Source organism: Centroberyx gerrardi, chromosome 23, assembly GCF_048128805.1.
Source record: "Centroberyx gerrardi isolate f3 chromosome 23, fCenGer3.hap1.cur.20231027, whole genome shotgun sequence".
NCBI lineage: Eukaryota > Metazoa > Chordata > Actinopteri > Beryciformes > Berycidae > Centroberyx > Centroberyx gerrardi.
Window position 1 is genome coordinate 20,880,810 of NC_136019.1, and position 15,386 is coordinate 20,896,195.

Consider the following 15,386-nt stretch of genomic DNA (forward strand, 5'->3'; position numbering starts at 1 on the left):
TTTTAACCAATACGTTGCTGAAAATGAAACCACTGTGCTCGTGCATCATTCTGTGAGAACACCAGCATTAGTATCAGCAGTAGTATCAGCATTAGCGCCTGCTGCTCCATCTGGCCCCCCGGGTGGGTGTGTGTTGTCGACGCCGCTACTGTCTCTTTAAATTTACCCAGGAGCCCCTTAAGGAGCCCCAGGGGCCCCTAGTCCGGCTCCCCACCCTGAAGACAAGCAAGAGCCTTAAAATACATTACTGGAGGCCTGCGCTGAGGCGCTTCCACACACACCAGGACCGACGACCGGGCCGAATCCGCCGCCGGAATACATGATTCTATGCTTATATGAAAAGTTAACTTGGCTCCCGTGCGGGGCGCGTGGGGGGACGAGGGGGACATTGTAGAGCACGGGCTCCTCAGCGATGGGCACGTTCTAGAGCGCCTGCCAGACGCGTGTCGAACGGTGTTAACATGTTACTGTTGTAACATGTTGTTGTTGTGAGTGTGACATGTCCCGCTTCGGCGCTCCGTAGAGGCGAGACGGTGAAGGAGGGAACGCGAGCCACTATTCCAAACAGCAGCCAGGCCAGTGATGGAAGAGAAAGAAACGGGGGAAAGCGAGCCCGTGGACCTCCGGTGTGCCGAGCAGGCTGAGCTGCTCTCATTAATAATAAGCGGAGAGGAGGAAGCGACGCAAGAGGAGAGTGACTTGGGAGGTAACAAAAAAAAAAAAAGACCCAGATACTGTTATTATTGTGGGTGTTTTCCACCGCGGAGTGGCTCTGCGTGGCTGTCAGAGCCACGGCCATTGTCACCCATCCAGTTAATCCGTGTCAGGGACAATGCCATGGAGCAGCATGGCCCCTCCGTCTCTGTGGCTCCTATAAACAAAGGCTCAATAGCACGCAGGCAGGCTGGCCGTGACGCGCAGTCGCCACCTAGCGGGCAGCAGCGGTAGGAGTCGCCGCCCACCACATAATAATAATAATCATAATCATAATTATCATAATAATAATAATAATAACAAACAAGACAACATATTATATTATATTTTATTAGGCTATATTATAACCACCAACCCCATATTATTATTAATATTAGTATTATGAATAATATTTATGTAGTATGTTTGTAAACACAGTAACAACACCCTTTACACTGGAAGTAAAACAACAAAAAAGATAAAATCGACAGTAAAAACAATTAAAGCAAAGTGAGTAATATGAAATCAAGGCAAGATCCACAAAAAGTAGGTCAAAAACAAATCATTAAAAGGAAGGTTTTTCAAAAGTTCTATATGGAACCATAATAACTCAAAGAACCCTCTGATTGGTTGAAATATAAAAAGTGGCACATCAGAATAAACAACCCAATGTGGTTCTTAAAGAGTTCTTTTAATACTGCTGGTTTGGAGCATTTCGTATATTCTTAAAGTCTTAAAATAATTCTGTGTAGAACCTTTGCTATAGAGAACCTCTCTAAAAGGGTTCTACTATGGTAGGAGTCTAAAGATCCATATTAAGGTTCTACATAGATTGGGAGTAGACCCCAAGTTGCACACATGTTCCCAGTAATACTGTTTAATATCTTTATTGAATGATTCATAAACAGACAGGTTGTTTTCACATTATTACAGTCAGTGATGTAGTGTAATAAGCTGGATAAGCTGTATCAATGATCATCATGAGCCAAACAACCACCAATATAAACAAGAATCAATTTTATTTTCTCAAAATAGAAGTTCAAGTTAAAGTTTTGAACTTGAACTTGAACTTCTATTTTGAGAAAAGCAGCCTTAAAAGCCCCCACCTTCATATAACTTGCATCAGTTTGATACTACTTGCTGTGATGTGTCCTCCTGATTTCATATCATTAAGGTTTTATTATATCAGCCTGAAAAGGTGGTAAACTGTATTCTGCTCATAAAAAGGTGGGTAAAGTGAGGTTAGGTTGGGTTTACCCAGGGATGGGACGATATATCGAAATTCAATATATCGCAATACAAAAATGTGACAATACGTATCGTGGGGCAGAAAAATGAATCGCGATATTAGCTCCATTTTATTCTGCTGTAGTAATCACAAATGAGACGGTTTGACCATCACAATTTCTCAAGCTCTCCATCCAAATTCTATTATTTGCACTTTGTAATGACATTTTGAAATTGTTGTTTACATTCTAGCAAGCCAAAGCCATCGCTAGAAAGATTTGTGGCTCAGAAATAAACATAATTCTGCACAGTCAGACTTTGTTGTCACTGAACTTTTATTTATTACATCGTATTGTGTTTGTATCGAATCGTGAAGCCCATATCACGTATCGAATCGTTTTGTGAGATAAACATATCGTCCCATCCCTATGTATTTCCTATTTCCTCTGCCTGCTTTCGGCCATATCAGATGTGTTTCCATGATGTTCACTGTCCCTCAGCACATTCTATTTCCACGTCACTCTGTTTTCTCTCGTTCCCTTCAGAAGAGGACGGTCTCGCCAACGGCCACGTGGAGGATGAGTCGGAGGCCGGCATGGTCACGCCCGCCGGCTCTCCGGGCACCAGCTACTGGAGCATCACTGAGGGGCCCGACCACCCGCTGCTCCTCTCCCCCATCCCCGGGCCGTCCGGACGCAAGCCTCGGGTGCAGCGGGCCTCGCGTCCAGGCCTCAGCCGCATCCCGGGCCGCGACCACCGCCGCTACTACCACGAGTACTGGCGCAGCGAGTACCTGATGGACTTCGACCCCCAGCGCCACGGCATGATCTGCATGGTGTGCGGCAGCTCGCTGGCCACGCTGAAGCTCAGCACCATCAAGAGGCACATCCGCCAGAAGCACCCGGACTCCCTGCTGTGGAGCGCCGCCGACAAGGAGGTGATCCGCTCGGGCTGGGAGAGCCACCTGAGCCTGGAGGGGGGGCAGAGGGCGTACGGCGCCGTCGCGGGGCCCTCGCCTCAGGGGGAAGACGGACTGCTGGACCTGGATCCGCACGCTGCCGGTGGGTAGGACTCTCACAGGGAAGCTCAGAAAGGATGGGCCAATAGTTTTCAGGAGCTCACACTTGGTGGCAGTATGAGCTTGTCTCTTGATACGATGGTGTGTGAGGAGGAGAGGATGATGTAATGTTCCAGGGATTGGAGAGGGAAGGATTGTGCCTGGACATGATCCTGTATAGATTAATAAGGGTATGATAACAGTACCCATATATGATACAAATCATACAGAAATAATTACATAATATGTACAGACTGGGATTATAATAATGTACAGAACCAGTCTGGGTTAGAGGCACCCCATTCACTTTTAAATCACTATTTCTTCACAAATAAGGCAGAAAGTGCTTGCTCATCATAGAGTTATTACGACATTAGAGGACAATTTTTATTAATCAATTTAAACTAAGGAAATTGAAACAATGCTTGGACAAGGTACTAGGCTCCCAAGACTTCATGAAATAATGCAACCTTTTAATAACATCTAAACAGCTAAACATCTTCTGTAAAAGAGTCTCCCACCTAGTTCCCACAGTACATCTCAGTGTCATGCCCCCACATTAGATACTATCCTCAGTGTAGGTGGTTTATTTTTTGCGTAAATGCCCACATTCAACAAAAGCCCCAAAGTTCCACCCTCATACAACCCTTACTTTTCAGTGAGGTCCCTCATTTACTTTTCTCATTTACAATTGACTACTGCATGAAAACTACCCAGGTCTTCAAAAGTCCACCCTGACATACTTAATGGTTTTTGGGTTAGCTTCATAGCTAACATGGACATTTAGGGAGTCAGAGAGTAGATGTTATCCTGCATCAGACCTACTGTGGAGGTGAAAGTCCCAGTGTCTGATGAAACCACTGTGGGGTTAAAGGGAAAACTTTATTAATAGCATTTGCCATTTGAGAGTCTAGTGACAATCCCTTTGTGCTAATATAAAAAACAGACATGTATATATAAGGTGTTTATTACTTAAGTCACGTGTTTGTCACCACCAGTCAGCAGTAGATTGACTGTAGGATTTTACACACACAGTCAGTGATGGTGTAATCACAAAAGACATACAAAGCCATTGAAATAACAATCACTTTTGCAGTACACTATGTAGACAACCATAACCAAAAAGTAGATCACATCAGAGATTCTATAACCAGTACACCAATAAACCTGGTAAAGATACAAAAAGTGTGAGAAATCAATTTGTCCTTTAAAATCTGGGTGTTGTGTGTCTTGAGGGTATAAATCCAGAATGTGTCCCTTTGTAGCAGTTTCTAGTTTCTTTTTAACCCATCCCCTCCCCTCCTCGATTCAAGCTGGGTATTTATTCAGTACCTGATATGTCCAGTATTGCAATTAATGAATGTTTTGATGTAGAAAATTCTATTAGGTGATGTCAGTAAATGAATTTTTGGAATACTCTGATCCCTTTCCAAAGAATAGTGGAGGTAGTACCAAGCACTCCTTCATATAGTTTTCTAAATTCCACTCTTTCTTGATTCTCATTAGAACACCTAGACCCTGTGATTCCCCAGCAGCAGCCCCAGCAACCTCCCAGCCTGCCCCCACCCTCCATGGCGGGCGACGCCCCCCTGCCCCACGTGGAGGAGGAGGAAGAGGAGGAGGAGGAGGAGCGGGACCCCCCCGGGCCGTCGGCAGGCACCCTGGAGCGCTACCTGAACGACTCGCTGCACGCCTGGTTCCGCCAGGAGTTCCTGATGGAGTACGAGGCGGAGGCCGGCCGGCTGCTGTGCATGGTGTGCGGGGGCCAGCTGCCCTCGCTCCACCTGGACCACATCAAGAGCCACGTGCTGGACACCCACCCCAACTCCCTGGTCTACAGCTCCGAGGAGAAGCACTGCATCCTGCAGGCCTGGGCTCAGACTCACGGTGAGAACAGGGCTTTCGGGTGATGCAACACTAGGCTTGGGCAGATATTTGCGAATATTGAAGATCGCAATATTTTCGAGAATATTGCAGTATTTTCCGCAGTATTGGTATACTGACCCTAGCCTAGAAATGTTATGTAATTTAGAAGAACTAAAATAAAAACAAAACAAAAATAAAAATGGGAGACTCATGCAATTGACATTTTTCACATGCTCTCACGCCACAAGTCCATTTTCTCAGGCAGTGAAAAAACAAATTCATAACTGATAACGTCGCGGGCGAAAAGAGACACTGACAGCGCACGGACAGACAAGACAGAGCAGCACCGTGCAGCAGCGAGTTATTCAGACCATCTGAATAGCGAGAAATATACACAAATCTATTATATTGTAATTTATTCCCATGCATAGTGCTCAGAGTAATCTCAGTCAGCGGCTCTTCTGCGTCTCTCCTAGCCTGGTAAGACCATCCTGATCACGTGACCTCACATTCTGTTTCGCTCCACGGATCAGTCTGGACTTCCAGCCGCCCACATCGATTTCAGTGGGCGGGAGTACTTGCCTTGACAGACAAACTCCTTCAGCCAATCAGCGAATCCAAATTCAAATCCAGTCGGAAGGACGGTGAAAACGTATTTTCCGCCGAGAAACTCCGCTAGTGCATACTCTTGTTCTTGTTTAATTGTTGTTATTGGGTCTATTTCTGCAATAACTGCACTTATGGCTGTGTTTACTCTGCTAACGTTAACGTTAACGCTCGTTGCTTCAGGAGACGCCATTACTGTTTTGCCAACGGCGGCCTGTATTTCACGTCATCAACTACGACGCAGTCCCTGATTGGCCCGGTTACATTGTAATTTCAAGAAATCGATGTGGGCGGCTGGAAGTCCAGACTGATCCGGGGAGCGAAACAGAATGTGAGGTCACGTGATCAGGATGGTCTTACCAGGCTGCGTCTCTCCCTTTCCTCTCGTGCCGTGCGCACGCAGGCAGGAGTGAGAGTGAGTTACTATGGTTACGGGGACGCTCTGTGTCTCTGTCGCTCTGAAACTTTCTCCCCCCCCCCCGGAAACAGGGTTCCCCCACCTGCCAAATCCCACTTTAACCCCTGCGTATATATCGCAATATTTTGGTTGGGACAGCATCGCGATATAAAATTTGGGATATCGCCCAAGCCTATGTAACACACCCTCTGGCGGCCATGTTGGAGGTGGTCAGCTCTTGGCTAACAAGAGCATAACCGATATTCGATAATATTGAATATCGCGATATTTTGAGAATGTCGTGATATTTACCACGGTATTGGTATATTGCCCCCCCCCCCCTATAATATTATTAATTAATAATATTAATATAAATTAATTAATATTATTATTATTATTAACAGCCTAGAAATTTGATGTAATTTTGAAGCAATAAAATAAAAATAAAAATAGAATAAAGAAAACACCCCTCACCCCCCTGCAATAATATCGTATATCGCGATATTTTGGCAGGACAGCATCGCGATACATAGTTTTGCATATCGCAAAAATAACACACCCTCTGGCGGCCATGTTGGAAGTCGTCAGCTCTTGGCTAACAAGAGTATAGCCAATTGCATTTCTAACCTTATGACTCGGTAGGGTTAGCAGATTTTTAAAAATCTCAAACACGCACATGCTTGGTCATGCACATGTGCGTGTACAGTATAAAGTACATTGATCATTATGAGCGGTTACCTTCTGTTCACCATTTATCTATACTGGGTAAACTTTAAAAAGAGCCGATACCAGTAAATTGGACTGTTGAGGAAATTAGGACTCAGCTCAGGTTAGGAGTGTCAGAGGGTATGGCTTCTTTTTTGCTTACATATAGGTTAGCATACAAAGTCAGAGGCTGCACACTTAATAGAGAAGTGTAGATGAATTTATACTGTAAAGAAACTAGAGCATAGCTATGTACTTGGCCTTGAAACAGATAACTTGTAGCAGTGAATGACCCGTACAAACTGGAACAAAGAAGGAACGTGAGGGACAAAGCGTGACGTGTGACCCGAAGCAACTGTAACAGAAGATTCAAGGATAAGTGATTGGGTCTTAAAAGATTTAAGACGTGAGTATAAATCTAAAGGTTAAAGGTACATATGATTCAAACAGGTTAAGGGTTAGGGTTAGAGAAGGTTAATGTTACTCTTCTGCACGACCACACAGGGACACTAGACTTCAAAGAATGCTGTGGTGCAATATTAATATCTTTAATCATTTTTAGTCAAAAACAAACAAAACGAAATCAAACAAACAAAAACAAAAAACTGGTTGTTGTAGACTAGTTAATTTTGTTAATCTTGTTTTGTGGGTATTTTGTACGTTTTCATACACATTGTCCATAGTCCATATAATTATAGAATCTATACAACAAACTAGACTATACTATAAGATTGTTCTAAAACAGTTCTAGTCAAATATTTCATTCCAAAACCTTAAGAATAACATATAGTCTGATTGATTTCTCCCCTTTTTTGTAGTACATTTCATTCAAGATTCAAGATTCAAGATTCACATTTTAAGTTTGTCCATTCAATGCCAATATGTGCTGTGCAAAGTATTGCCTGACGATGCCCTACAGCTATAGTACACATCCATAATGTCACTCACTGCATGGCTGCATCTGTTTGGGATGCACTGCCTAGCCTGCCATCTGCTTATGCCAATTTATAGGCCTACCTTAAGCCTTTGGTGTTGAAAAGTGGATCTTCTTCAGCAGACTCTTGTTTTTCAGGAGCTCCCCTTAGAACTCTGAGCAGGTTTAGACCAAATTCGTTGTTTTAAGGTGGACGGTTATGTCAGATTTTCCACCGTGGCAACCAAACTGCATCATATCCATCAAATCAGATGTGCATGACACTTCTGACAGCTTCTGACAGCGTCTAGACTAAAATTAGGCTACATAACTTCAGTTTTTCGATTACGTCTTCTGGGGTAAATGACAAAAATAAAGCACGATCTTGTACTTATGGACTTCTCTGGTGCATATTTCTGATATTTGTAGCTGTTTATGCATTGTTTAAATATGTAATAAAGTATTTACTGCTTGGGTACACTGGGCAAGCCAAAAATATCCTGGGCTATATGAGAGCTGAAGCATAGACACAACATTGAAATCACGTCTAGCTCTCAGTGGGATCAGTCTAACCCTGTCGTGAACTCAATGTGCAATGGAGTCAAAGTTAAATCCCCTGCCGTCTGTGACAGGAGTTATTACAGATATTAAAATGCTGCTTTATCAATCAACTACTCACTACCAAGCAACACAAAACCTTATATGACGTTTAATAGACTGCGTAGGTGCAGCAGAAGAGGAATGCCTGGGCCCAGATCAGACATAAGCCATAAAGGCTATGGTATGATAAATTACATTGGATTAGCCAGGTGTATACAATATGGCTACAATTCAAACCAACCAGTCAGAGTTGGGTTTAGCCGTATTCCTTGGTTTGGCCTAATCCTTTAAGGCCACCCTTCTGCAGTTTATGGGTGAGGGGGGATTTAGCACCAGCCTGAAGGTGCAGGCCGGCTGTTAAACTAGATTAAGAGGCATGACCATTTGTTATATTAATTTAATCTATTATCATCCATCTAGTATTTTTATTTGGCTTACGAGGCTACTTTACAGCCGCTTTCCTGTCATGAATGACTGGCGGCCAGATGTGGATCTTTAGTATCACACTGTGGATCTTTTTCTATCATACTTGAATGTACAATTTGGTTTATGGGTGGTTGAATGTCTTCAGCACAAGTCTTAACTCCACTACAGAATAGACATAATGCTTGTTTCAGTCATTTTAGATGCTTGTATTCATTCTGTTTTTGATTCCTCCCCCGCTCCATGCCCCATATCAGAAGAGTCGGACGACTTCATCAAATTGGAGCCCAACACCAAAGACGGCGGGGTGGACCTCTTTCCTCAGGACGTGGAGGCCATCCAGATCAACGCTGACCTGTACCCAGCGGGCGATGGCGCTTTAACTCAGGACACTTGTCTTATTGGCGAGGACGGCGGCGTCGGATCTCCGCAACAGGGACCCCAGCCTCTTCGCCAGCCCAGAAAGAGGCGACTGCGCGGGGGCGATCCGTGGCGGCTCCGCCTCGACTACCTGGTGGCGTACGGACCTCAGGGCCGGGGCACCTTCTGCATGGTGTGTTCTCAGGTCCTGCCGGAGACCAAGGTCAGCAGCTTCCGCCGCCACATCCAGGAGTGTCACCCCGAGACAACCACCCTGAGCAGGCAAGACAGGGAAGCTATGGCCGCAGCCTGGACCAAAGATTATCCCACTGAAGGCACACAAATTAAAGAAGGTGAGGTACTGCTAGCCACTGTGAAATACCGCCTGGGGCTGGTGTCAGAGTTTGGACTTATTTTAAACTGTTTGAATTTTGAGGACTTTACTACTTAGAAATCATACATGACTTCAGTAAACTGCGCTCTCCTCTGACCTAAATTTCCCCTTCTTGTATTGCGTTCCATTCAAAGTCGGAAGTTTGAAATTCCTAAATTGTAGGTTGTACTTCCAACCTCGGTTCATTCCAGTGGTCCAACTTGGAAAAACCAGGGAAGAAACATGGATGTCCATGAGATTTGCTTTGCCCAACGTCAAATACCGTTCAGCCAATGTTATGTCTGTGATAGTTGGCAACATTAGCTAGCGAGTTAGCATAGCACATTCGCAAATGTAAGTACATTTCAAGTTTATATGTTAACCCATTTACCACACAGGTGATCATTGGTGAGTCCAGCTTCCTCTGGACGGAGCACTTGCTCACTGTTGTTTAGGAGACACTTTTGGATTTCGCTCTTAAGTTTCAATTCGTCACTTCTCATGCGGGGATGGGGGTGGGGATGGAGATGCTCTTCTCTGTTAAAGCCCAACTTTGTAATTTAGGCTGATAAAAATCTTGCCTAGTGCAGCTTTAAAGATACAAACATTTGAGAGAGTTGTTTGTGATAGAAGTGGGCAGCTTTGTCCATTAGTAATTCTTGGTAAACGGACAAGAATTAGAGACGAAGGGAGTTTTACGTAGTTTAACTAGAACAATACCCTCCCTCACACTCACTCCCCTTCCTACTTTGGCAGAAATCGACCCAAGCGAAGCCGTCGGCCTAATTATTGCAGGAGGGCTGAACGACAACACCTCGCCTGACGCCGGAACACCCAGCAAAACAGTGAAGAGGGAGGAGGGCGACGGCGGAGGGAAGGGCAAGCCGAGGGACGGTGGCGCCGCGGTCGCACCCTCCCGCCACGGCCATTACCCCGGGAAGGACCAGCGGAGGAACTACCAGGTGCGCTGGCGGATGGAGTACCTGATGGACTATGACTGTCGGAGGCACGGCCTGATCTGCATGGTGTGCGGAGCCACCCTGGCCACGCTGAAGGTCAGCACCATCAAGAGGCACATCCAGCAGGTCCACCCCCACTCCCTGGACTACGGCCCCGAGGAGAAGCAGCAGGCCCTGCTGAGCTACAACCAGACCGCCCTGCACTTCGTCCACTCCGACGACTGCTTCTCCTCCCAGGACCACGGACACACGGAGCTGGGCCAGACCCCGGCACACTTTGGCACTTAGAAAGGGCTTCCCCTCTGTCGCTCCCTCCCATGGCTCCTGTTCAGGAATGACCCTCGGCTTTGTTTTGCATATCTGGATCCGAGAGTTACCGCTGAGGGACTGGCCGAAGTGACAGTAGATCTGAAGCCTATCTGGGTTAGAGGAAAGATACCGGGAGTGGTTCAGGTTTCCCCCAAACGACCACAGGTGCTCTCGGAGGCCAAGAAAGGAAATGTTATGACCACAAATGTGTTCTTGTGGCATAACAAATTCAAGTGCAGGCACCTGTGGGTCGTCCTATGTCTTCATCAGGGCGCAAGTCCAGCCCACAAGTGCCTGGACTTGGATTTTTTTGCGCCACAATAACATATCTTTGTTCATATTTCCTTTCTACCGATTACGTTTCCAGATCCAGAAAGGAGTCCAGGGCTTGTTTCTGGTCAGGGCCAGAGTCTTACGTTCTCAGGAAGTTAGAACAAGAGGCTTCGGCAAGGCCGATGTGAATTAGTTTTACGATAACGTGTCTGAAGACAACGCAGCACTTTGTCCCAAAAATGTACTAAATCCCAGCTTTCCTTGTGTACAGCTAATCGAATGAGACTGTGTTTGAAGTTATTGCTCAAGACAATGAATGCCACAGTGCAGTCCGTGATTTCAACTTTCTCTAGTCTGTTATTTAATTCCTTGTTTACAATGGAGGAAAGGGCCTCCCCCTTCTGTTCATCCATTACAATGAGATATGTTATCTCTCTGTCAGCCAGTGTGTTATACACCGGCCTGCATCCATTCCCATGATCCATAACCCATCTTGGCTAAAAGCTGCACAAAAAAAGAATCTATGTAAATATGCGGAAAATTATAATTATTTTTCCTTTATACAAGCACTTTTATGCGTCCTGGTTTCTACAAAACAAGTTTGTAATTACGCCCAGTTTTTCTACTTCATTCAAGAAACAACGCTACACAACGCCATTTTGCATGAAATGCTGTAACCATGCACAGCTGTCATGACATTGCTGTTTAACAGCTGGAGAACGGTTCATTGGACTTTTTGCATTTGTTAATCACGTTGAATTTCTCCAGCTTCATTTCTATTTCACCATCTCACTCATTGTACAAAGTTTATGCAACTGAATAAGTTGAAGAAAAGCTTACAGCTGACTAAAAAAAAACTCGTTCTGCCATAAAATGTCACTTGTTCACCTGCAACACGCACGACTCAGGGATTCTCCGTTTCCATCGCTATTCATTTGATCGGTAATCTTCTTTCAGTAACACTTAGGCTTTTGACGTTTCGAAAGATATTGGATACAAGTGTCAAATTAGCTCTAGACCAGGGGTTCCCAACCCCCGGGCTGCGGACCGGTGGCGGGCTGCGGAGGAATTATAATTTTCTTTATCATAAAAAAAAAAAATCAAAAAGTCATGTTATTTCATCCAAAACATCAAAAATTCGAAATGAGTTTCTTTGACTAGCGGCAGCCCTGTGATCGGTGGAGTTTTGAATGTCGGCTTGGCGGTTCATTAGTTCCGGTTCCGAACTGCACAGCACAGTGCAGTGTACAGGCAGAGATGAGTGGGCCTCAGCAAACCTCCATGGACCGTTTCTTTGCGGGCTGTTCGGGTAAAAGAGATGGTGATGCACAACCGGAAAATGTTACCAAAAAGAAAAGCAAACAAACGTCGCTGCAAGAAGGGCTTCATGTCGTTGCTCACCGAATTGCCAAAGCTAAAAAGCCCTTGACAATCGGAGAGGAGTTAATTCTGCCCGCTGCAAAAGACATCTGCCGTGAACTTTTGGGGGAAAAAGCAGCTAGCATGGGAGGAAATTACTACCACTAAGATTAAGAACAGACTTAGAAGCTGACTTGATGTGAGGAATACCCTGCGCGTCTCATTGTCAACCATCACGCCCCGGTACGATGTTCTTGTGGCCGGCAAACAAGCCCAGGGGTCTCACTGACACGAATATCAGTAAATTGATGCTCATTAATATTTGTAAAGCTAGCTTGATCTCTACATTTACTTTTAGAAATGATAGGCTGAAATCACTGTGAGTTGCGTATTGTAGTAATGTCTTTAGTGACAAAAGGGGAAGAAATGTTTAATTCTGAAGCAGTCTGACCGTTGAAATAGGCTGTTATTTACATAAAACTAGCCTTTGTTGCCACCCGCTGGTGAGTAAATATATGCAACTAAAACCATTGTAAATTAACCATTGTAAAACAATAATAATAGCCTACTTTTTAAAATGCACTTTTTTTTTTTGCTATGATGCATATTAAAATTGACCGGTCCGCGATTTTTTTTTTTATGTATGCGTCGGTCCGTGGCACAATAAAGGTTGGGAACCCCTGCTCTAGACTATTAACTGAAGAATGACCAGAATTTACACGCGCCCCAAACTGAACTTTTGATATACAATTAACGCGGTAACATAGTGAAGGAAATGTCTGCCCGAACCAAACTAACCCCCCCCCCCACACACTTCCCACTTCCCACTTCCCACATCGCTCTTTTGACATAGCACTTAATTATTTAAAAATGAAGTCAGTTACAGCGAAATGAATGCTAAAAATAGTTTGTTGCGATGAGGTATGATGCGTTTGCTTGTGTGTGTATTTGTACTGTGTACCTGTATGTGGGGTGGGGCAGGGGGGGGGACATATTAAAAAGACCCCCAGGGAGGTACTGTTTGGCTACACCATGACACTGCTCCTCAGCTTTTCTTCCGTTCCATCTCATCCACTCACCTTTCATCTGTACATGCCGAACATTTCTTGAAATATGCATTCTCTCCTCAACGATCCTTGTAATAAATAATCAACACCACGAGGCTGCCTGGTTTATTATTTACAGAATAATGCGACCCTCTGTTGCTGTGGATTTCAGCTATGTGCCATCGTGACCGAAGAGTCACACTTCAGCAATTCACTCCACTAATTAAAGGATAAACCCAGCCTTAAACACTTTAACGCTGTTAAAAAAAACAGCTATTGGTGATATATCTTGCATTTCTGGGTCCATTTTGTTGTTTGGTGGTGTATTTTACTTTTTATTCCCGTGGAAAACTAGCCAAACGTAGATGCTGTGATGTCATGTCCAGATATTTCCAGCAGCTACAATGGAGTTTGATAGCAGAAAATGTCAGCAATCTAAAACATCAATGGTAAACGTCAGGTTTTGGTGTCAGTCCCTCAGGATCAAAGAGCGAGGGCTTCTTTCTTTCTTTCTACACGACCCACAGCTGAAAGCTACAAGTTCAGGCTCCCTCTCTGAGGGTTGTTGAAAGGCATTCTGGGAAACGTAGGAAATCACTAACTGAAGTAGAAGTAGACGAGGCAGGTTGAGGGAAAGTGTATACCTAAAGAGTTAATTATGGCAATATGGCAGCCAGGAATGGCTTTGCTGTTTAGTCATGAAGAAAAAGGGGGAAAGGAGGAGAAAATGAAATCTGTTCAGCCTAAATAAAACCTCAAACTGTTAAGAGGAACTTCACCTAAACCAGCCAACATACACAGCTGTACTGATGTCACATTATGGTTGCACCATCCAGGACTCGATCTCACAACCTTTGTTGCCATAGGCAGGTCACAAATTTATTGAGCCAGCTAGGAAGTGATTCCACCTGCGTGTTTTTATAGTATTTTTTTTTTTTTTACCTTTATTTATTCAGGGGAGTTTCACTGAGAGCAATGCTCACTTTTTCAGGAACGCCCTGATCACATTCACACACATCCACACCTGGAAGCTGACCAGTACAACCACAGTCTGATCTGCTGGCCACTGAGCAGCTCCACTGGAGCGGTTGGGGTTAAGGGCCTTGCTCAAGGGCACCTCAGTGGTGGTAATGAGGGAGGGGCAAGCGCTGCTTTTCACTTTCCCCACCCAGATTTATCCTGCCGGTCCAGGGGATTGAACCGACGACCTTCCGGTCACAAGCTCGCTACTCTTACCTTTAGGCCACCACTGCCAAGTATGACTTCATGAGAGCAGGGTTTTAAAAGCTGAGGCATTTTGAGGCTTTCTGCTGGTCTTAATGTCCAAGAAAATCTGTTGCCACCATTACTGTGGAATCTGCTTGAACAAAGGAGGCAGTGAAAACATTTAAAAGTGGATTGTACTTATTTTGTCAAAATGGCAGCCTGCAACACCATTCTCTGCTCACAAATTTGCATATATCTTCTGTATAAAATCTTAAGTTTTTATCACATATGTAGTAACTGCACCCACACCATCATTGTCATCTCACATCTGGAAAGGCCCTGTGCATTTTGTGTGAGCCTCCTCCCTGATAACAGATCAGTATAGTGGGGGAAGACTGAGAGATCGAAAGGAAAGGGCACTGACCTCAATGTAAATTACCTCATTTCCACCCCTAAGAGCTGGTATCAAGGAACAGACCTGGTAAATAACCATAAAACTCCAACACTCAGCCCTGTCTTTGTTAATCCCCAAAGAGACAGAGAGTCTGAGATGAGGCACATTGGAATGTGTCCAAAATCAGGAGAAATCTTTGATACAGACTCATGAAACCTTGGGTATCACATTGTGGTGGACTCTAATGTATGTGTCTAATTTTATGTGTAACTGTGATGTTTTATATAATAGTTATTTGCATTATTCAATTTCTTTATCTTTACATGGGGCTTAGATAGCCATGTTTGATATTAAAGTGTTCATATATTGGATAGATCTGGGAACCAAAATTAGGGTTTCATGCATATGTAATGAGCCGTAATCATCGGAACCAGAGTGGGTCGGCGTTGGCCTTGAGAGACCCACAGCCCTGTCCAGCAGCCTGCGTGCTCCAGCCTGCTGAGAACAACTGAACAGACGTCGGATCTTCAACCTCCAGCACCTCGTCGAGCCGAGACTCCTCACAGACTCCCGGCCTCTCGTGCTTCATCTCTCTCCGGACCTCTGCTGGTGTCGTACGT

The 15,386-nt window shown here is 44.7% G+C and overlaps 1 protein-coding gene across 1 annotated transcript; it reads left to right on the forward strand.

The window, feature by feature from the left end:
- The first annotated feature begins 582 nt into the window (after positions 1-582).
- On the forward strand, positions 583-10,467 carry zfta (zinc finger translocation associated). The gene is made up of 5 exons (XM_071926125.2): positions 583-706; positions 2,466-2,981; positions 4,484-4,864; positions 8,745-9,200; positions 9,977-10,467. The coding sequence occupies exons 1-5, from the start codon at positions 583-585 to the stop codon at positions 10,465-10,467; spliced, it is 1,968 nt and encodes a 655-aa protein (XP_071782226.2).
- Positions 10,468-15,386: the final 4,919 nt, after the last annotated feature.

Coding starts and splice junctions, on each gene's coding strand:
- zfta (XM_071926125.2), top strand. CDS start 583: ATGGAAGAGAAAGAAACGGGGGAAAGCGAGCCCGTGGACCTCCGGTGT. Junction 707..2,465: donor AGAGGAGAGTGACTTGGGAG/GTAACAAAAAAA, acceptor CGTTCCCTTCAG/AAGAGGACGGTCTCGCCAAC. Junction 9,201..9,976: donor AGGCACACAAATTAAAGAAG/GTGAGGTACTGC, acceptor CTACTTTGGCAG/AAATCGACCCAAGCGAAGCC.